General features: G+C 32.3%; 1 protein-coding gene across 1 annotated transcript in view; it reads right to left on the bottom strand.

Moving 5' to 3' along the window:
* The window catches only part of Dgkepsilon (diacylglycerol kinase epsilon), a 36046-nt gene extending 16264 nt beyond the window's left edge, over positions 1 to 19782 (bottom strand). Inside the window, exons 1-5 of the mRNA XM_043054483.3 lie at positions 19627 to 19782; positions 15298 to 15368; positions 14406 to 14712; positions 10843 to 11189; positions 2131 to 2274 (exon numbers count right to left, since the gene is read on the bottom strand). Coding sequence (XP_042910417.1) covers positions 2131 to 2274; positions 10843 to 11189; positions 14406 to 14712; positions 15298 to 15368; positions 19627 to 19657 — 900 coding nt within the window. The 5' untranslated portion in view covers positions 19658 to 19782. The remainder of the gene's footprint in view (positions 1 to 2130; positions 2275 to 10842; positions 11190 to 14405; positions 14713 to 15297; positions 15369 to 19626) is intronic.
* Positions 19783 to 23657: the final 3875 nt, after the last annotated feature.

Below are 23657 nucleotides of genomic sequence, written 5' to 3'. Positions count from 1 at the left end.
GTTATTGCGTCGGTTTTCGCAAAAAGAGGTTTCGACTGATTATTCAAGAATTAGATGTCCATTATTATACATTTTAAGACTATCAACAAAAAAAAATTTGATAATAAAATGCAATTTTAATGTTTCTCCAAGCTTTTTTTAAGGTCACTTTTTAAGAATTTCTGGATCATCACACCACACTCTGGTAATAAAATTTATTTATTAGTGAAAATTTTTAAAGCCTTAATATATGCATTATAATTAAAAAAAAGGCAATAGACACAGATGATTTACTTTTAATAAAATGAAATAATTTTACAACTATTTTTTTCTCTCTTTTCTGGGTAAGATACAGTTAACTGAAGTTTTTATTTCCACACATTTCATTCTTTTAAATTAAATAGTGTGTCCAAATGAATCCCTATTTTTACTTTACTGGAAGAGCCTGCAGACAACAGTTGTTACATAAACTGTTGTGCATGGATAATTTAAGTAGATGAGGAAATATACAGAATTTAAATAAAAAATGAATAATATTCTATGAATGGATAAATGAAAAATACTTATTTTTCCAAGGTGAGGCTCTACATAAAAATATTATATACATTGTACACATTATATATGTATTAGTATATAAATTGAAACAAAATATTAATCAAAATAAAAGTGTCTTTCTTTTGATGCAGAGCTTATGAGAGGCTAAACAAAAATAACACTTAAAAAACAAAAAGTTTAGTTACAATCAGATAACTTAAGAAATACATATTGATGCAATGAAACCCATTTTGATGTTCCATCCCATCCCTAGGGCTGGGTTTTAGAAATCTTAGATATGAACCCCCCATATTTTATCTGCGATTTGGATTCTCCAGAAAAAACTCCTATTTGATCAAGATTTATGCATTTTGCTTCACAGATGGCGCTGTAAACGAGGAAAAATTAAAATCAGGAACAAACTGTTTAAAGTGAAACATTTTGAAACTTGTCAAATTAAGAACATAAAAATGCACATTTTTAAATTTTTATAAATTTTTTTTCAAAAAATAAAACTAAAAACAATTCTAGTGCTATTTCTTCATTTATTTTTAGAATTCATCAGATTAAAAACATAAAAATAGATATTTTTCATTTTTTTAATAAATTTTTTAAATAAAAAAAAAAAAATTCAGATTTATTATTATTTTTTTAATGAGTTTGTATCTTATTTAAATTTATTGGGTTGCAGCTCCATCTGTGAAGCAAAATGCATGACATCAAATAAGCAGTTTTCCTTTCATGAAAAACTGAATCTTTAGTAAAAAATTGCCCCTCGGGCGGTGGAACATCGAGATTGAATAACTTTCGCGAAAATTGAACGAGTCTATTTTCAAGCTGCCAATCACAGGTCCAGTGGTTACTGTACTCGACTACAGGGCCACTGGTTGTGGGTTTTAGTCCCACTGCAAGCATGGATGGTAGGATGAGGGCGACGCTATCCCACCGCTGTGGCTTCGTCACAGGTGTCCACTGGGTAACAATAACAGAGTAGCAATTCTGAGACCAATGGGAAATAGACTCAAGTGTCCCCCATATATAATAAAAAAATTTAAAAAAACTTTTTCCATCAGATGTATATTTTTTGAGATGTTTTATTGTTTTTGATTTTTTTTTAAAACTTTGTATAAATTTAGAATGGTGAAAAATTAGTGATAGGTAAGGGATGAACTCCTAAATCGCATTCTTCAACTAAAAAAAATCATTAAATCAAGTGTAAACTTCAGATGCTCCCAAACTTTTCCAAAATAATGAGAGATTCATGATTTCGTAGTTAGTTGTAACATATAATTGCCAAGATCTTCATTTAAAAGATTTAATCCATATCTTGTCTTAAATCGTATAATGGAAACATTTCTTTAAAATTATCTTAAAATCATTAAAAAAAAAAAGATCAGCACCAAATTATAAAAATCAGATTTTAGTCTAAAAAACAGGCTTTGGAGAGAAAAGAGGAAACTGAATAATTGTTGTTAAATCCATGTAATTTACTATATTTTGAAGTCAATTAAATAAACTGTTTTATGTTTTAAATTTTGCTCTTCATCATAATTAAACATTTTAATCAGAATTTATGGTATTAATGGCAATTATAAAAAGATACATTAAGGTGAATACCTCAATATTCAAACTGTCAATGGCATTCAAGACCCATCCTACGGTGCCATCTCCGCCAGCAACCAATATGCGACAGGTGTGATCTGTGATCAACTTACACCACAGCAGTCCATTCTCCGGTTTCACCTCATCCAAATCAATTACCTAAAAATAAAAATGGTATTTAAGTTTTCCTCTCTCAACAGCTACTCCTTACTTTAATGAATAGAGTCTTAAAAAAATAATATAAATCTGAAATATTAAAAAAAAAAAAAAAAAAAAAAACTGCAATTATAGTTTTTAATACAGATTTCAGATATATATTGGGACAACAAATTAGTTCGGTCCATTATTTTGTGATCTAAAATGCATTTATTTCAGAACAAAATTAATGAACAGATTAATAAAAGTATTGTCCTCGATGGCCACTACTTTTTCCCACCTCTCAGGCAATTTTCAAATTCCACCCCGAAAAAATTTCTCGTCTTTTGAGGTGATCCAAGTTAGGAGCTAATTTTCGATTTCTGCCAAAGAAGTGAACCAGTGACCTGCCAAATTGTGCTCCATTCGTCGGAACACCCAGTAAGTAGTAGAAACAATGTCCTGCGAGTACAGTATAACTTTGTCATGTCTTTACTCATATTCCGGCTGTTTTCTTGTAATGCACGACTCAAACGAATCAGTTCTAACCTATACCGATCGCCGGTAATGGAATCACCAGGTTGTAGCAGTTCATATTATACAACATCATTCACCATTCTTGAAACGTTGAAACCATTTTCTACATGATTCGTAAATTGGAGCATTGTCACCATAAACTTCTACAAGCATTCGATGCAGTTCAGGTGCACTTTTCCTCCAATTAAAGCAGAAATATAAAACGTCCAGCAAATGCTACTTAGTTACCACAAAATTTGACAGATTCAACAAAGTAGAAAACAGGGTTTTTGAATGTAACTCAAAGCGATATAAACTGAAAATTATTGACAGATGTCCGACCTATCTGAAACCACCGAAACCAGCTGTCACTATGAAACATTCATAACAGCCAGAGTCATCTTTTGAAAACGGACTGAACTAATTTGTACTCCCAATATATATACTCACACACAGTCGGACTTCTATTTAACGAATTCTTCGTAAAATGACTTCCAAATAGCTAAGTGAACTTTATATTTAACAAACTTCTCTTACTTACTTTCTCCATTTCCCAAAATAATTTGAAACATTTCAAACTTGTTAATACATTTTTTGATGGAAATGACCTTGAATTGATTTTTGCAGCCACTTAACTTTTAGAGGAAGCGGTAAAATCCCTTACCTTCTTATTTGCATTTCGTACAGGAATCTGCGCCAAAACTCAATTTACGAGAAAGCATAACAGAAATTTCTAAAGCTATGATGTCACAGATATTACTATTCGTAACAGCTTTGCTAAAGCTGAATTCTTAGCCAGCATGAAGAATTTGGAATGTGCGGAAGACAAGGATGACATTCATTTAGAAGAACTTAAAAAAATATGGGAACATCTAAGAGAGAACCACGAAATCAACGACCATTTATAGATTAATGACTTTCCTTTTATTGATTCTGAAGCTGCACCCACAGAAATATTAACTGAATCAGATATTTTGGACAGTGTGGAAAATAAAATCAATACAGCAATAAATTGTGAGGAAGGCGATGGAAATGATAAAGAAATCACAAGACCTTCATATGATAAAATCATTTGAAACAATTCGATAGTAGATAATAATTTACAAAATAAAGGTGTCTCAATTCCTATTTAAGTCTAGTGTTTATGAATTTAAAACAAGTTTTATGCCGTTTTAGTATTTCAAATGGTGATTTACTGTTAAACGAATTTTTCATACAACAAATTTTTTATCTGGAATTCAGCGACTTTATTAAATAGAGGTCCAACTGTGTATATATACGGTGAACTCTCACTACGACGATATCCAATACAACTCCCTTTATTGCAATAATGTTTCGTGGTCCAGACGAACTTGCATATGAATTAATGTCATGCTTCTCAAAATATTACGATATTCTCTAAAGCTATTGCCCCAGTAAAACAATTTTTTTTCCATATTTGAACCTTATTTTCTCTATTCATTCTTAGAATTGATTTCACAAATTCCTATTAGATTTCATTTCCTTCACGCTGAGTCACAAATGACCATACACATTAACACCTGAAAGAGAATTTTCTTCCATAGAGGGTGGAGCACAATTCACAAAGAAATCGTGATTTGGACTCAATGCATACTTTGTTGGTTGACTTAACAGTCAAAAAAATTAATAAACAAACAAAAATATCAGATTATTTTCAATAAAAATGCTTTTCAGGTATGTTTACAATCTTATTTTCTGAATTTATTTCAATTGTTTTTAATATTTAACCATAATTAACACTCTGCAAAATAATTTTTTGAATAATATATAAATATATTATAGTTAATACAGTGCCCGCCATTTATTAAAGTAACTTTCGTTTTATGCTCTTTTAATCTTATTAAGCGGCTGATTTTATTAAGAGGCGATTCAACATTTGAAAAAAAAAATCACATTTTTACGATATATTCTAAATGAACACACTTTAAAAGCTGAAATAATGACAACATTAATGCTTTATTTTAACAAATTTAATTATTTTAATAAAGTAAAATTCCACATAAGATTAAATTTACAAAATTTTTGCGAAAAACTGATCAATGGTTGCTTGAGTTGCAGTATTTAAAATTAACTTTTCAACATCATTTGAGAGTTTATAGAAGTTTTTATAGTTTTCGATATTTCCTCCTCTTTGTTCTAAAGCTTGCTGCAATACATTAAGTGCTTTTCTGACTTCCATTGAAGATGGCACTGATGAGTCTGATTCCTCCATTTCTTGATTGGAAATAACTTTGCAATTTCTGATGTCTGTAACAATTTCAGAATCAGATTTTTCTCCTGATGTTTGCAGTTTATTGTCAATAGCTACGTAACGTGAAAAATTCTTGTCCATTTCATTTTCTTCATTGCTGAGCATTTCTTCGAAACAGTTATCAGCTCCATCGCCAGTGCTTAATCCACACTTTTTAAAGCAATTTGATATTGTTTGGGTTGAAACAATGTCCCATGAGTTACGAATCAAATGCATTGATTCCAAAATAGTAAGGGATTTCAATAGTTTGCTTGCAGTTAAGAGTTCCGAAGAGCTGTCACAGTCTATGTCACTAATGATTTTTTGAACAACCATTTTTCTGTAATGAAACTTGAATGATCTTATGATTCCCTGATCAAGGGGTTGAATAATAGCTGTAGCGTTGGGTGGCAAAAACACTAATTTAATGTTTTTCAAACGCAAGTCCTCATCAGCAGGGTGCGCAGAACAATTGTAAGAGGACCTTTTCATTTTTCAGCTCCTTGTCCCATTCAAGAAGAAATTTTGTGAAGATGCTGGATGTCATCCATGTGTTATAGCTGTTGGCATAACTGGTGGGCAGGTGTTTTACTTCTTTAAAACATCGAGGTTTTAAACTCTTTCCTATCACTAAAGTTTTTTTTTTCACAGTTCCTGTCATGTTGCATGTTAGTAGCACGGTTAGTCTTTCCTTATTTTTTTACATCCACCAGTCGATTCATTTTTAAACAGCAGTGTGTGTTCAGGAAGTGCTCGGAAAAATAATCCTGTTTCATCTGTATTGAAAATTTGCTCTGGTTTACAGTCTTTGATGAGTGCTGGCCACACATCGTTTACCCGATCGGCGGCAGAGCTAAAATCACCAGCTTGCTTTTCACCATGCAATTTACTATAGACAATGTTGTTGTGGTCTTTCCATCAGGTTAGTCACCCATCTGCAGCTTTAAAATCAAAATCACCAAATAAGTTAGCAAAGTCCTGAGCTTTGTGAAATAAAATTCCATGGGAAATTGGAATTCTTTGTTCGCGTGCATTTTTGAATTCTAACAGAGCCATTTGTATTTCCACCAATTTTCCTTTGCGTTTACGCTTTCTTGACAGATTTCCATTATTTTTTATTTCCTCGGAAATATTTATCCTTTGTTTCAAAATGTTGAAAAGAGCTGTTTGGGAAATCCCTAATTTTATTGAAACTTCACGTTGACTACATTTAGGAAGCTTATCATAGTTTTGCAACACTTCAAATTTATCTTATTAAGACTCAAATCCTTCCTTTTCGGCATGCTGATAAAATTTAACACCAAAAGAAACTTAAAAATGATATGTACTCTAACTATAATTTACTCAAATGGCTTAAATAATATGGAACATGAGCACAAACAGTTTTTGGAAATCTATTTACGTTCGCTGTTAAGATGGATAACAAAAGAAACTTCTCTCCCTTCTATGGTTCATTCAATAAAAAGTAAGATAAGAATTCGACCCCTTGTTGAGTGAGATAGCTTTCTCCAAACTTCATTCAAGTCAAGGAATCGACATCGATAAATTGATTTCTATGAACTCGCTGCTTACCACCCACATTTTTCTCTCTCACTCTTACACTATGTAACTCTACACTATGTATATCGCAGGAAAGTGCTAACCACACCTGTTTCACAGGTTTGTGAGTAACTGTTGCTTCTTCTAAAAAAATCTTTAAACTTCGAAAAAATAAAATTTTATAAATAAGAACAAAAAAAGCTGAAATATTGCACTTTTGATTTATTATGTAGTCAAAATTTTGATTTTAAAAAGTGGTGGCATTGATTTTATTAGGATTAGGATGTGATTGATTTAAGGATGTTTTTAACTTGTATTAATATTGTAACGATTCGGATCTTGCCGATTTGATTTTATAAAGCGGCTGATTTTATTATCCGGTGATTTTATTAGCGGCGGGCACTGTATATATATATAACATTAAAAATTTTTTTTTTTTAAATCTTATTGTGTCCCCAAAGTATGTAGGCCCTCTATATAACAATATATCCTTCTACAACAAAATATATATGGTCTTTATGGCTGCATGCTTGAAAACCTTGTCAGCTCAGGGAAGCAATGGCTACTAAACATCATTAATCAATCCTGGAGACAAGGGCGACTTCCACAGGAATGGAAGAGAGCCACTATTATTCCAATCAAAAAACCAAACAAGAATACTTGCTCCTCGAAAGATTTTAGACTCATTGCCCTTACATGCACTTCTAGCAAGTTAATGGAGAAAATGTTCCTAACAAGACTCAAGTTTATACTGGATACTCATTCCCAGAGAACAATATGGATTCAGAAAGGGCCATAGCACAACAGACCAAGTCCTACTGTTTGCGCAAACCATCAGGGATGCCCAGAATCTCAAACCTACTCATCATAGTGTCGCTGCTTTACTGGATCTTACTAAAGCTTTTGACAGGGTTTGGAAACACAAACTGATCGTAAAGCTTCATGACACCTTCAACATCCGAGGTAATGCCCTAGTTTGGATTTCAGACTATTTTCAAGAAAGATCTATCAAGGTTAAATATAACAAAACACTTTCTGACACCTATAAACTAAGCCAAAGAGTTCCTCAAGGAACCGTACTTAGCCCTACTCTGTTCACCCTTTATTTGGCTGGCATTGAGCGGACAATTACCTCGGGCACAAATATTGGACTCTTTGCTGATGACATTGCCCTTTGGAGCTAAGGAAACAATCTGGATGACTTGGAGTCCAGACTCAATGCTTCTTTGGAGTCTATCTCTTTTTTTGCTGCTGACTATAAACTTCACTTTATTCCAAGCAAATCTACAACTACCTTCTTTACTACAAATAAGCATTTGTATAATTATCACCCAAAACTGGTCTTTGAGAGCCAGGAACTTATCTATGAGAAACATCCAAAATACTTAGGCTTTGTTCTTGATCCTGAATTTACCAGCAATAAGCATATTGAACATATTACCTTGAAAGCTAGAAAGCGTTTGAACATCTTGAAGTACATCGCTGGCAGAGACTGGGGTGTGGATGCGACCTCTCTGAGAACTACTTTTCTTGCTCTCATAAGGCCTATTCTCGAATACGGTCCAATTTTCTGCCGTGCCTCTGAGACCAATCTAAATAAACTTGAACGGTCCAACTTAGTGCTGCCCATATTATCACAGCTTTGAAACAGAGTTGCCCAGCCAACACTGTATGTTATGAAGCTAACCTTTTGCCTCTCTATACCAGAAGACAAGCCAGCCTGGTAAAATATTATAACAAGCTCCTCAGCTTTGGACAACATAACAAGACTTCCAAATACCTCAGCAATTGGATTTTCTCCCAAAGGCTCAGCAAATAGTTTTTCAAAACCTCCTTGTCGATAATGTAGAGCCGCACTCCCTTCACAGTTCTTTGAACCCTTCTGAAGATCTTTCAGAAGTTTTCTTCCATTTCAACCTTCCCACTCCTGTCAATAAGAAGGAATTCCTGCCCGATCATCTAAAGCAACTGGCTTTCGAAATTATTCACTCCATTCCAAAACAAGACGCAAAAATTTTCACTGAAGGCAGCAAAATCTATAGTCATGCTGATAGAGGAGTCTACATCGAGACTCCCGATGAAAAATTTTCTCTCTGCCAGCGTAACTCAAACTTCTGCTCCGTTTTCAGAAGTGAACTTCTGGCTATCAACAGGGGTCCGGAATTTGTTATGCAAAATGACCTTTATTTTAAAGACCTTTGGATATTCTCTGATAGCCGCAGCTCCCTGCAACATCTCAACAACCGGACCCAAATTGGCGACAAAATCAGTATTTCCATCGTAAACAACCTAAAACTCTTGTCCCTCCAACATAATATTCACCTGCAGTGAGTTCCTTCTCACGTCGGTCTCTATGGTAATGATTTAGCGGACAGCCTAACTAAAGAGGGTTGCAAACAACTGCACTCTACCTCTTCTGATCTTACTTATCTTGAACTTTACTCCCTAAAGAAATCCCAGCTTTTCAGAGACTGGTTGATTCCCCCCACCCACCATTGGTGCAAGGAAAATAAGCCTGCAGTTTCTTTGACCCTTCCCTTTGAAAGGAGAGTCTGCACCACCATCTCCCGCCTAGCTACCTGCCATCTTAAAGGTTTTCTATTTTCCGAAGGAACTAAAATCCACCCCATCTGCCCTAAATGCCATCCACACCGGGCTTCCACCGATCACATCCTGAACTGTCTTGGTCTTCTCTGGGAAGACATTTACTCTACTCCTCTTTTGGTATTTGATTTCTTCAGGTCAATGGGTTCATAGATCTGGTCTGACTTCGTAAGGCCTAAAGAGGATAAGCAACAACAAAAACAAAATATATTTATTGGGTCCCCAAAATACAGTTGCAGTGAGGTTTCTCTGTGTGTGTGTGTGTATATATATATATATATATATACACACACACAAATAACATCACTCAATAAGTCTCCGATTTAGCTAAGAAAAAAAAATTTCTTTAGAAATTCAACTTTATTTGTTAACATACTCTAATTCTAGAAAGATCATTCTAATGCTCTACTAGCTTCTTGATGCCTTTTTTTGTACAAAATTTGTACTTGCTCTCAAAATAGTTTCAAAAATACTTCATCATTAATTTCTCAAAATTTCAATTTCATCAAAAATACTTCTTCATTTAAGTCAAGTTTCTTTTCCTAGAGCATATTTTTAAGATCTGCAAAGATCCAGTGAGTCACTAGGAGACAGATCCGGAGAGAGTGTTGGGTGGAGAAGTAGTTGAAAGAAATTTAATCTTTGTTTTCACCGACTTGTAATGAGACACATTGTCTTACTGAAACTGAACTTTTTTTCTTCGATTGTGAGGTCCTTTTTCCTTGATTTCCTCGCTCAGTCAATCTAATAATGCTATGTAATATTCCCTATCGATAGCATTGATACCGATGAATAAAATACTGCGCACCTCCCAAAATATAGAGACTAAAACCTTGTCACCTGACATTTGAGATTTTCGCCGGCTACTGTCCACTCAGCTGAAGATCTTTTTATTTCAGAAGACACTTGTCAAGTAACTGTTTTGCTTCAGCAGTATTTTTCAAAATCAAAAAACAATTCATCTAAACACTAAATTATTTTTTTATCTATTGTTTAAAAAAATTACAAACATAATTTCTATTTCAAAATTTTCTCATCTATTTTAAATTTCCCCACTCAAAAATAACAGGAAAAGTAAAATTATTCTCTAAAATTATCATTATTATTTTGGATAACACTGAATCTGAGATTACTTTTAAAACAAACTACAGACGTGAATCAAAAACCTAATGACAATATTTTTTTTCCTTTCAATTTTTAAATTTAATAAGAAATTTCAATTTAATACAAGTGTAATTTAATGTTTTTTTTAATGTCGGCCATCGAGGCAGAATGGCTGAGTTTGTCTGCAAGACTACTTCTGCCACACACATATGTCACACTCGTCTATCTTGTGGACCCACTCATTCGCCCACAGATCGTAATTTTAACTCAAAGCAGAGAACGATCCATCTCCAATTCAGTATCCCCATAGGTATAAATTATGGGAACATGGAGGACTTTGTGATCCTACAAATTTAACGTACACCCGCCGCCACATACTGCACGGAAAATCCTCTGTCGGCTCCGTTCTCATGAGCGCGAGTCCGGTACCCTGCCGACCAGGATATCCTCGTCTAGTGTCATTTAATATGAGTGTATAATTTCAATTATAATTAATCATAAGTTTAAAAATTAACAATTGTGGAATAACAGGAAAGTAAGAATCCTCAGTTGCTTTTCAAATGAGGAAAAATATTTACCTGAGCAGGATTCAAATAACCTCGAAAAGATCTTAAAACGAGATCCCCTTCGTTGTTTCCACTTTTGCGATTTCCAATAACTATTAAAGGGCTCCAGGGCCTGTAAGGGGGTGGTTGAACTTCATCCACCACTAAATGCCCTTTTATTCCAACTTTCCTTAAAGTGATGCAAAATGGTGGGACGATGAAGGATCGATAGCGCCCAAAGTCACAATGGGTGGCCATGTTAGTGAGGCAGTGTTTGTGGGTGCTACGCTGACACCAACAACAGCGGAAATCAGTGAGTGCAGCTTCTGTTCCACAATCTGCTTGACAGACATCACAAGGATAGACGGATGGAAAGTTTCCTGAAAAATTACAAATGTTAAGGGGTTAAGAATAGCATGTTTTTTTTTCTTCTGACATACTCAAATATGATATAATTATAACCATCATTGAACAGTTGACCCAATTTTTTTCGGGGGGGTGGGGGGTTACAATTACTACAGGGTGCATAGCCAGATTTTTTTACATAAAATAAGCACCTTTTAAGCACTCAAAAAATATTTTCAATCACTTACCAAAAAAAATATCGTAATTAGGATTCGCGTAGTAATGAAAATTATTTTTAGATCATTTAAAGTTCTCATCTTATAAACATAAAATCAATAAAATTCAAAAACTTTACATAATCAGGATAACATAACTAGTTTCTGATAAATATTGCTGAGAAAATTGTGAAAATCATTCATATTTTGGAAATTAGAATGAGTATAGACATGGTGAAGAAAAATTATATTTTTAAATTATAGAAAATTAAGTACTTTTTACAAACCCCGAATAAAAAAAGCACATTTATGAATTTTAAAATGCACCTTTAAGCACTTTTTAAAATGCTATGCACCCTAATAATGTTCAATTCCGTAGCTTTGTAATTTTGAACCCAATCTAAATGATAAGGGAACTCCTGGATCAAGTATTGGGAGAAATTTGTCTTCATGGAAGAGTTCTTGATGGAATTATGCATTTGCATTACATGGGGAGGAAAACCACGAAAATCTCCCATGGTCAGTGTGATGGCACGGGGATTCTAACAGATAATCTGTCTACCACTGACAGGCTTAGTTAGGATATTTTACTGACTTAGGCGTGAGTTAGGATATTTTACGTCAGCACCGCGGTCGGTGCGAGCAGTATGCGGGATTCGTATTGACCAGGCACAGCTGGGATTCGAACCCGGTTCACTCGATTGGAAGGTGAACGCTCCATTCCCTAAGCCATTACGACTTTCGAAAAAGCATAGTCCCAATTGAGGAATCAATTGAGGAGGTTACTTTAGGAATCAATAGGTAACACTAAAATGTTTCCCAAAAAATAATTTCTATAAATTGATTTTAATTAATTGAATTATTAAATAATTGAATTTAAAATTTTGTATTTATTCATTTTATATGCTTCTGCCAAGCAAATGTATCAAATGAATAATTACTCAAAACAGTATAAAAACGTTCTCTAATTAAGTTTCTGCAAATAACATTCTATGGATAAATTATTTTTCATTAAATAGCTGTTTGTAATTGCATTTTGAATTACCCTGTATACTTCTTCATTAACACTTAATGAAAAAGATGACTTTAAATTATGGTGAGTTAGGCATTTTACAGGGGGAAGATCTTAATTTTACTCCCTCTCAACTGTGTATGTTCGACTGGGGTTATTTCCTTCTAATATATATATATATATACAGTCCCTGGCCATATTATTAGACGCACTATAAGAGTCTATGCAGTGCCGGATTAAGTATATGAGGGGCCCTAGGCCATTCACATTTTTGGGGCCATTAGATTAAAAACTTTTTCTCATATATTTTTTATTTATTCAAATATAAAAGTATTTATACATCTTTTCATTTCAGAAAGCATATTTAAAATTAAAATAAATTAAATTTTACTTTATTTTGTTAAATTAGAACTAAAAAATAATCATAACATTTAGAAAAAATTTTAAATTAATTAAGTTTTTTACAAAATCAACACTACTATGAAATTGGTATTCAAAAATTTTTTTTTCTGCTCGTGCGATCAATAAACTCATCTAGAATGTTATCAAAATTAATTTCACGGAGAACATCTGATTCGATAAACATCAAACTTAGCATATCTAATCGTTTTTTGAAACATGACGCTTCTTTGCTCACTCCTGATTCGTTTCCTTTTTGAAAACGAGCGCTCCGTAGAACAATTTGTTATCATAAGCATTAGAAAAATGGGAAGAGCAGTTTCAACATTTGGAAAAACAAATCCAAGTTTGTCTTGAAATAAAGTTTCGTAAAGTTCAGAATGAGTGAACTGAGTTTAGATGGGAATTTTGATTTTATGTAACTCTGAAACTGTTTCAGTTAAGAATAAATTCAGTTTAGAATAAATTTGTTATTCTAAAGAAATAATGCATAAAACTAAAAAAAAAAAAAAAAAAAAAAAAAAAGTGTACTTTGTTAACAAATTGAGAGTCATTTTTAATTCTAATTATTTAATAAACAGTTCAAATTTTTTACATTTTATACGACATAAAAAATTTGATTGAAAGTGACCAGTTGTATGAGTTTTTTCTAGAGTATATAAAACAATGAACAAACACTTACCTTTTAGTAAATAATTTTGTAATTATTTATTGATCAAATAGAATTACGGACACTGAATAATTTTAAAACACTAAAAAAATTATGAGACACTTCAGTTGAGGCATTAAATAACTTCTTTTTCATGTGTGTCTCAATAATGTCAACAACATTTAATTCTTTGCTTCTTGTTTAAACAAGTCTCAGCTCGCTGTAGTACTCCCTTCAATTTTTTTGCACGCTAATCAAAATGACACATTTGAACTCATAAAACATTGATAAATCTTATAATACATAAACTATAATAATATGTAAAATAACTAAAATAAGTAATAAATAAATATGATTAACTTTATGTAAAAAAATTATCTTATTTTATTAAACTATATATTTGAAATTTTTTAAAATTTACTTTCAAAAAATCCATTTTAAGGGGTCCCTAATCATTGAGGGCCCTAGTCTGGCCTAATGGGTAATGAGTCTGTGTAAAATTTTAATTATCAGGTGACACTATACAGTTTTATTGTTTATTGTGATTAAAACCGGTTTGCACTTGTTTACATTCATGTAATAATTGATTAACATTGCAATGCAATACGTTAAAAATAAATACAAATAGGAAGAATATAAAAAAATCTCTTGGATAAAAACTCATTACATGCATTTCTAAATATAAATGTTTTGTCTATAAACTCGTGCAAAATATATAACTAATAAAAAAACTACAGCGCGTCTAATAATTGGGTCTAATTATTATAATTTAGTAATATAATACCTGATATAAAAAATAATTTATATTTATATAATACATTGTCTAATGTATCCAATAATCTAATTTAACCAATCGAAACACGTAAGCAAGTGCAAACAGTCGTGTAAAAACAATAATGATCACCTGATAATTAAGATTAATCGGAGGGGGTTTCATACTGCTCATTCATTATTCAAAGTAAAATAAAGAACTAGCCTTTTATCCAGTGATGTTTCATGTTAGTGTCTTCGGTGGCTAAAGCTTTACAGCTCAGAGTTTTGTTGGCTTTCTTGAGGCAAGACCTATCAGAACAGACTCCACAGGAATCACAGTAATAGCCATCAATTATGAGTGTTGTACAAATACTACAGTAGGCAGTGTTACAGAATGAATCGATCGGACACCAATGATGACCTTTGCTGATGTCCCTTGCTGGGAGGTCATTGTTATTCTGCTGGACTTTCTTGAACACTTTCCATGCAATAACGACAGAGAGGCAAAAGAATGAAAACAGACATCCACCCTTAAGAGAAAACATTTATTTTGATTATTAAACAAACTTGCAGCATTTTATTAGAAATAAAAATGTCTAATATGCCTGAGATAATGCTAAAATGACTAGTTAATTCCCTCTTTTATTGAAAAGAGGGCAGTCCTTTATTTTTTTCATTCACCTGTAGTTTTCTATAAACTTTATTCTTTTTTTCCATCAAAAGAAAAAAAAACATTCCCTGGTCTATATTTTCTTACTTCATGTTTTCTAATTTTTCAAAAAAGTATTGCAGTATTATTTGATGTGACAAAGTTTTTTTCCTTTTTCAACAATGCCTTATGATGCCCTGTTATTTTTTAATTGCTTGTATATCTTACATCAACAAAAGTGAGTTCGTGCTCGTCTCCTGCACTCTTAACATCATAAAAACTGCAGAAGAATTTTCTGGCTAGAATTTTCTACCTACAGTGGAAAGTCTAAAATCCAGACGCGGCCAGACTTCAGACTATAATATTTAAATTACCAGTAAGAACACATTTATGAGCAAATTCAAAATGTATCTCTTCTTCACAAAGACATTCAAGTACACACATGAAAATATTGTAATAATTTTACCTGAAGCAAAATAGCAGCTTTCTCCTCAAAGGTGAGATATGCTAGTGGATTCCACATTATTCTGGATAGTCCTCAAAAAAAGAAGAAAAAAAGGCTTTAAAAATTTAACAGGGTTGGCATGATTAAATTTATTTGACTCTTTTAAAAGAAATCTTTGCAGGGTATCTGCTACATTTTAGATTTTCAATTCATGACTAATTCCAAGAATATTTAATGACTTAACGAAGTTACTATTTTCTCCCGGCAAAAACACAACAATTAATTTAAAAAAAGCAACATAATAACATTAATTGAAATGATAGGTATCACCAAAACTGTTACACTCTGCATCTACATATTTATTGATTTTAAATTTAAAAAACAGAGTCAAGTAAGAGTCGAAGCAATAAAATAGCTGAAAAAAATACAAAAGCAAATTATTTTTTTTATTATTTTTTTCTGCAGACTTTATATTCTAAAGATAATTTTCTTGTATATGGCAAGGGAAAGAAATACTCCTAATTTTTCTGCTCTCATTTCGGAATTAAAAAAATCGCCAACGACTCGCTTGCTTCAGATAGAATTTTAAATTGTTAAAATAAAAATAATAAATTCTGAAATCACAGAAGTTTAAAAGATTATTTGCTCTAGAAATGATGTTTTTTCTTTCATTTTTTGAAAAAACACCCTAATTTTTAAAGAACAGGAAAAAAACATTTTATATTTTAGTAAAATATGATTGTGAATGGGGATTTTGTTACAAATTCAGATATTCGGAACACCATGTAATTGGGGAGGGGGTAAATTCCATTTTAAAAATTAGATTTTTCGACGACCTAAATTCATGACTTTCCATGATTTTTTTTTTTTAAAAATTAGTTAAAATCATGACAAATTTCGTTCAATACCAAAATTCATGACTTTCCAGGTGTGTGGATACCCTGTAAATTATACTTTTCTTTATTTTAAGGTTAATTTTTCACAGAAAAAAAACCTAGCTAATTTTATATATTTTTTAACTCCAATTGCTGAATTACCAGGGTTTGCCAAGTGGGCCCACTTTGAAAAAACCCGTCTGGGTTTGTTGTTTGCTGGCAACTGTTGGGACGGTTTAAACCAGTATTATACCCTTGTCATGTCAAAAACCACTTTTTGACGTCAAAAACCCAACCCTGAATGATATTAAATCAAATAGAAATTTAAATAATATATTCTGAAAAGATCAATTTTTCAAATATAGTTGCATTCTTTATATATTAATAAACAGGTTATTATTATTAATTCATAAGTTTAAAAAAATTAAAAAGAAATTTTTTTTTTTTACTAAGTGATACGATAACAAGTTTAAAATTTTACTTTCTGGCTTTAAAAAATTAAGGTAAAACTTTTCATAAGAGAACTTTTTTAAATTATTTATCTAAAAATGAAATCATTTTTCTAGGGTTAATTATTTGAAAAAAATGGGACAAGTAACTGATACTCTTTATAATCATACATAATTTTAATTTCACTTTCTATTAATCTTATTATAAAAACAAGGAAGATCATTAAATATTTATTTCAGTTTTTTATTAAAGTCAAAAGTCAGATGAAATTTTTGTTTTTACTGATTATTACATATTTTACAGATTTATAATATTTACAGATTATAATTTCATAATGGGTAATTTTTATATGTTTTATAAATATAGTAAATGTGTGTGAAAACAAGAAGATAATAAACTTTTTCCTTTTATACTACTGCATTTATATTTTATAATGCTTGAGTTAAAAATTGTGAAACATTATATACTTAACAATAAAGAAGAGTCAAATATGTATTAGTGATAATGTGTTATTTAAACTTAATATAAAACACATACAACAAAATTAAAATAACTTTTTGAATTTACTTCTTTTTCAAGCTTATACAACAATTTTTCATAAATAAAAATATTTACACAGTAAAACTTAAAAGTTTATGAGCACTAAATGAAAAAAGCCAATTTCCCCCTGGTTTTTTCAAATAAAACCCAATTTTACCTGGGTTTTTCAATAACACCCAGGAGGGTTGGGTTTTTTCTAAAATACCCTGGTTTTTTCAAACCCTGTGAATTACACAATTAACTGTTTTTGGAGCCATTCATATTTCTACTTATTTTTCACTTCATCAACATTTCTCCCAGATTTGATATTTAAAAAAAAAAAATTCTTATTTAACTCAAATGTTGGGATGAAAATATAAATTGGAGCCAACTCAAAAATATTAATTTTGTTGCATATGTTGAAATTCAATCCATCCCATTCTTTCATTGTGATGTGACAATTGTAATGGATCACTTTAATTTTAAAAACAAATTGAAAAGTAAATATTTATTGGAGGAAGGAAAATCAGTTTTCGCAAGACTAATTTCAGTCTTCAACTGAAGAGTGGCACCCACGATAAAGCAAATGAATGGCGGTATTTTTCCATTATACCGGCGCAAATGTCACCAAACAGACTTTTTGGTGACAGCACACAGTCGCCGGAACAACAGTATACATAAAAAAAACAGTTAATAAATGGGTAAAATAATTTTATACTTCGGAGGCATAAACATTTTAATATTGCTTAAAATTCAAACAAATGGGGCTTCCGTTTGCTTTCTCCACATAAATTCCGCAAGTTAACTTTCCAGATGATGGTGTACCATTCCTCGGTGCTTCGCCATTTCGCACTCAGGGGTCTGTCTAGGTTTTTCTGAGAGGTACCTATTTTGTGAAAATTTAGACATAATTTGTGAAAGATTAAAAATTATATTGAAAAATCAACACAAAAATATGGTAAAAATATGAATTTATTGCTTCTTAAGGGACACAAAAATAAAATTTTAAGAAAAAGTATTTTGTGAAACTATTGTTTTTCGTAAAGTTGAATTTGTGAAACTACCGTTTTTCCTAAAGTTGAATTTGTGAAGGTACCGCTAAAGGTAGTAAATTAGGCCTGGGCAGACCCCTGGCACTGCTTCACAGTCTCTCTATCTTTTGTGCGTGCATTCCAGTTTCCGGATCGACAAAGTTGCATTTACGGTTCACTTTGAAATTTTCATCTTCCAGCTTACTAGTGCAGTATAATTTCCATGAATTACTTATATTACATACATATTTAATATAGAACATATATTAAAGTTTCCTTTTCAATATTTTCCTTAATTGCTTTGAAAGTGTTAGAGGATCGGTTTGGCACCTACACAAGGTTTGTTTCCCGACAAACTCCACCCAAGATTCATTGTTGTGCTAAAATCCATCCCACGTAGTTTTTTCGCTTCGTAACCAAACTTTCGTCCCCTTCGATGATCATGCCAGGTCCTCCAACTTCTCGTTGTTCATGTTTAAGAAAAAAATTCACACAAACATCAAGCATGAAGTTATTCTAGTCTATAATTGTTCCGTGACTGATTTCCAACTGCTTTTCAGACCATTTAACTGAAGTTAATTCTTTGCTGCAAAAATAAATAAACTGCACACACTTCAAAAAGCTCATTTTTGATTAATGAAACCATGTGCCTTTACTGAACTTCTTTTACAGCGATAAAATGAAAGGTTGCAGCACCTTCGAATTTCCCCTCCGATATACAATTTCTTATCATGATTCTTATCACATGTTGCAATTTCATCCAAAACGTCTTTCTCTTCCTGTGTTTTGGGCAAATCCCAAATTCTCATTGTTTTTTAAGTTAATTTTTCGTATTAGAAAAAAAAAAACGTGACCGATAAAAAAAAAAAAAAAGACTGCGACTACCTTTGAAAATGTGGAGACAAAAGGTTACCAGCGGTGATATTCAGTTTGGAATTGGTTGCATCATTATTGGCGCCTTTATCGCCTGCGCCGGTATAATGGAAAAGTACCGCAGACACACTAAAAACCCATATAGTTCAACAATATTGATGTAATAGGACGAATAACTCAACAGGAAAACTTTTAGATTCTTTTAGTTCCATGACCGTCATCGTTGGCACGAACAGGTATCGAAACAAAGCTAACAGAAATACGAAATACTTTTTTACTATAAATACGAACAGTTTACTTTTTTGAAAAGAAAAGAGCCAACATACAATTTGTACACGATTTAGATAATATCTTAAAAATTAATTTTAAAATTAAACCACTATATTTCCACCAATGGAAATTTCGTTTAATTTGATATAAGTATAAAATCAGTGTGAGGTGAATTAAGTATCGACCATGCCAATCTTCATCTATCAAAAGGTACCTCCTATTGTATTCAAGTTAACATGTTTTATATACTAGTGATTTGGTATTTTATATTTATAGTGGTAGTTACGCCACAAGTGCAATTATAAACTTGTAAGGATTGAGAAAATGTTTACTTCGAGATCGTAACCTCATTTTATGAAACATGTACTGAAAGAAATCATCACTTTCTCATTTTTAGGATCAAATTAGTTAATACTCGTCGGTGACTACATAAAAATAAAAACAAGGCAAGAAGATGTAGGAACAGTATATATTTTGTTTAGTCTAAACTAAACTAACTTATAGCTTTTGTAGATTATATATAACAGCCTTCAAATACGCATGTAAACGAGAATTTGATTGGGGGCCAATCAAAGTTGGGTATGTCTCATTATTCGCACTAGTGGCACTGGCTTGCCGCAGTATTAAAACTGGTTACTTTAGTGCACCGCACCAATCATTATTGGTGACCGAAATGGGCTGCAGGTAGTGTTGATAAGAACTCTCTACCTATGGCAACACTTCACTTGCTTTCACTAGTAGTGTGTGAAGGGTTATAGAAGATTTCTGTCTTGATTTTCATATAGATTAAAATCTTTTAAGTTGGGAAACTATGTGGAACTGAAAATTACATTAAACATAGTTCTAAAAGAAGGCATCATGAAAATTAAAAAAAAATATTTTTAACAATTAAAAACAAAAAATATTAAAAAAGGAAACATAGCGTAGTACATTCCTACACAGCTGAAGAGAGGAGAAAGGCCAAAAGCGTGGATATGCTGGTCTTCTCCCCAGATTGCGTATTCAAGCATTGCGATTGCCTATTCAAACTGGTGTCACCAGTTATGCACGAAGTGAGGCCAGGTTTCTAGTTTGTCTAAGCTAAGAACTCCTCCTGCCAAAAAGTCTGAAGCCATCTGGTGCTATGGAAACAAGAATGGTGCATTTTAAGGAGTACCTAAAGTGGTTAACTCCACTTTAGGATTAACACAATAGACCAAAGAAAGTGATTCCCTTTCTCATGCTGACCCGAGCAGAAATCACTCCAAAACAGTGACCCCGCTCCACTACTTGAAATAGTCACACCTCGTTATCATATTATCAGCAGAGGTATAGAAGAATGTCTGGGGGAGCTCTTATTTTAAACAAACTATAGCCCAGAAAGCATTTAACCTTACGACAACCTTGAGTTTTAACTTTATTTTCATTGTCACGAAAAGGATCGCGGTAAAAACCTTTTTTCAATGACGTAAAAATATTGCAATTTCCAACCTTTCCTCCTTAAAGGAAAACTAAATGATTTTTAAATCTTTTTTAAAAATATTGTCATTTAGGTTAAAAAACAAGCAAATTGTAAACCTTATTTTTTGCATTTTTGTTTGCGGTCATGATTAGGTTAGCAGAAATATTAAGCGAAAACCTTTTTCAAAGGAAACGGCTGCTCGACACAAGTATAAGTAATAGTTCTTTTTTAGAAACTTTTCATTCGAACAATCTCATTAATATAATAAATAAAATTTGAATCTGGAGTTAAAAATTGACTCTTCAATATTTTTTTACATATTTTTTTTTCCTTCTCGAATTTGGCTATAGGGGTCCTATGCGTTGCGGTTCCTTTAAAATGTGGGGCCATCTCTCGTTCATTTTACCTTATTGCAAACCTAATTATAATATAGCAATAAAATATTCGCAAGAAGAGAATTTTATTTAAAATATTTATATGCAGAAAAAATTCGTCCAACAGTCTATTGTGAGCTAGAGGGTCATCGATATTAGGACTCCACGATTTATGACTAACGAGGAGTGATGGTGGCAAATAAAATCACCTTTGTGCGCCTACCGCCTTTATTTCCCTGACAAGCTGGTACCCGCTCTACAGCTGGGAGGATTCAAAGCCTAGATCCACAGATTTTTTCATCATATCTTTGGAGTGAATTTAAGAACATTTTGTTCACAGAACTCGATGTATAGAGTACAAAATAAAAGACAGACCACCCTGAATAGATTTTGATCTAATGATTGAATTTTCACGTTTTATAACTCAATCTTAATATACCAAACAATAGTACCAAAGTGAATTTTTATACACTATTTAGGGGGCACATAAAGGGCCAAAATAGATTATGTTAATTAACCGGAAGGAAGTTCTGGGTAAAGAAGTTTGTAGACTCGGTGGTCAGGGGATCAGTCCTGGTCACGGATTAATATTTAATATTTTTTTCTATTTACTTTATTTTATTTTTTTAAATTTATTTTTCGATATTTCAACGTGAATAAAGGGTTATATATATAGAAATAATTATTTTTCTTTGGGAAAGAGGGAATAATAGCTGAAAAACGGATAAATTTCGACTCCGGAGCTACGCACACGACTCACTCCGTAACTCCCTTTAATATTAATTTATAATTTTCAAACTCTGCCAGAAATTAGAGTTTTATATACCAAACAATCGTACCAAAGGAAATTTTTATACACTAATTGGGGAGCACATAATGGGCCAAAATAGATTTTGTTAAGTAACCGGAAAAAAGTTCTTTAAGCTATATATTCGTAGAAGCAACGTGTGAGTCGTGGTGTGGTTGTTAGCGCCATGGGTAAAGAAGTTTGTACACTCGATGGTCAGGGGTTCGGTCCTGGCCGCGGAATAATTTTTAATTTTTGTTTCTATTTACTTTATTTATTTTTTTTTTCGATATTTCAACGTGAATAAAGTGTTATATATATAAAAATAATTATTTTTCTTTGGGAAAGAGGGAATAATAGCTGAAAAACGGATAAATTTCGACTCCGGAGCTACGCACATGACTCACTCCGTAACTCCCTTTAATATTAACTTATAATTTTCAAACTCTGCCAGAAATTAGAGTTTTACATACCAAACAATCGTCCCAAAGGGAATTTTTATACACTAATTAGGGGGCACATAATGGGCCAAAATAGATTTTGTTAATTAACCGGAAAGAAGTTCTTTAAGCTATATATTCGTGGAAGCAACATGTGAGTCGTGGTGTGGTTGTTAGCGCCATGGGTAAAGAAGTTTGTAAACTCGGTGGTCCGGGGTTCGGTCCAGGTCACGGATTAAATTTTAATTTTCGTTTCTATTTACCTTATTTTATTTTTTAAAATTTATTTTTTGATATTTCAGGGTAAATAAAGTGTTATATATATAAAAATAATTATTTTTTCTTTGGCTAAGAAGGAATAATAGCTGAAAAACGGTTAAATTTCGACTCCGGAGCTACGCACACGTTTCACTCCGTTACTCCCTTTAATAATAGCTTATAAACTTTAAACTCTGCCAGAAATTATAGTTTTATATACCAAACAATCGTCCCAAAGGAAATTTTTATACACTAGTTAGGGGGCACATAATGGGCCAAAATAGATTTTGTTAATTAACCGGAAGGAAGTTCTTTAAGCTATATAATCGTGGAAGCAACATGTGAGTCGTGGTGTGGTTGTTAGCGCCATGGGTAAAGAAGTTTGTAAGCTCGGTGGTCAGGGGTTCGGTCCTGGGCACGTATTAAATTTTAATTTTCGTTTCTATTTACCTTATTTTATTTTTTAAAATTTATTTTTCGATATTTCAACGTGAACAAAGTGTTATATATGTAAAAATAATTATTTTTCGTTGAGAAAGAGGGAATAATAGCTGAAAAACGGATAAATTTCGACTCCGGTGCTACGCACACGACTCACTCCGTAACTCCCTTAAATATTAACTTATAAACTTCAAACTCTGCAAGAAATTAGAGTTTTATATACCAAACAATCGTCCCAAAGGAAATTTTTATACACTAATTAGGGGGCACATAATGGGCCAAAATAGATTTTGTTAATTAACCGGAAAGAAGTTCTTTAAGCTATATTTTCGTATAAGAAACATGTGAGTCGTGGTGTGGTTGTTAGCGCCATGGGTAAAGAAGTTTGTAGACTCGGTGGTCAGGGGTTCAGTCCTGGTCACGGATTAATTTTTAATTTTCGTTTCTATTTACCTTATTTTATTTTTTAAAATTTATTTTTTGATATTTCAGCGTGAATAAAGTGTTATATATATAAAAGTAATTATTTTTCTTTGGCTAAGAGGGAATAATAGCTGAAAAACGGATAAATTTCAACTCCGGAGCTACGCACACGACTCACTCCGTAACTCCCTTAAATATT

Source organism: Parasteatoda tepidariorum, chromosome 5 (assembly GCF_982258835.1).
Source record: "Parasteatoda tepidariorum strain Cologne lab strain chromosome 5, Ptep-v5.0, whole genome shotgun sequence".
In the NCBI taxonomy this organism is placed as follows: domain Eukaryota; kingdom Metazoa; phylum Arthropoda; class Arachnida; order Araneae; family Theridiidae; genus Parasteatoda; species Parasteatoda tepidariorum.
This window is presented reverse-complemented; position numbering and strand designations above follow the sequence as displayed.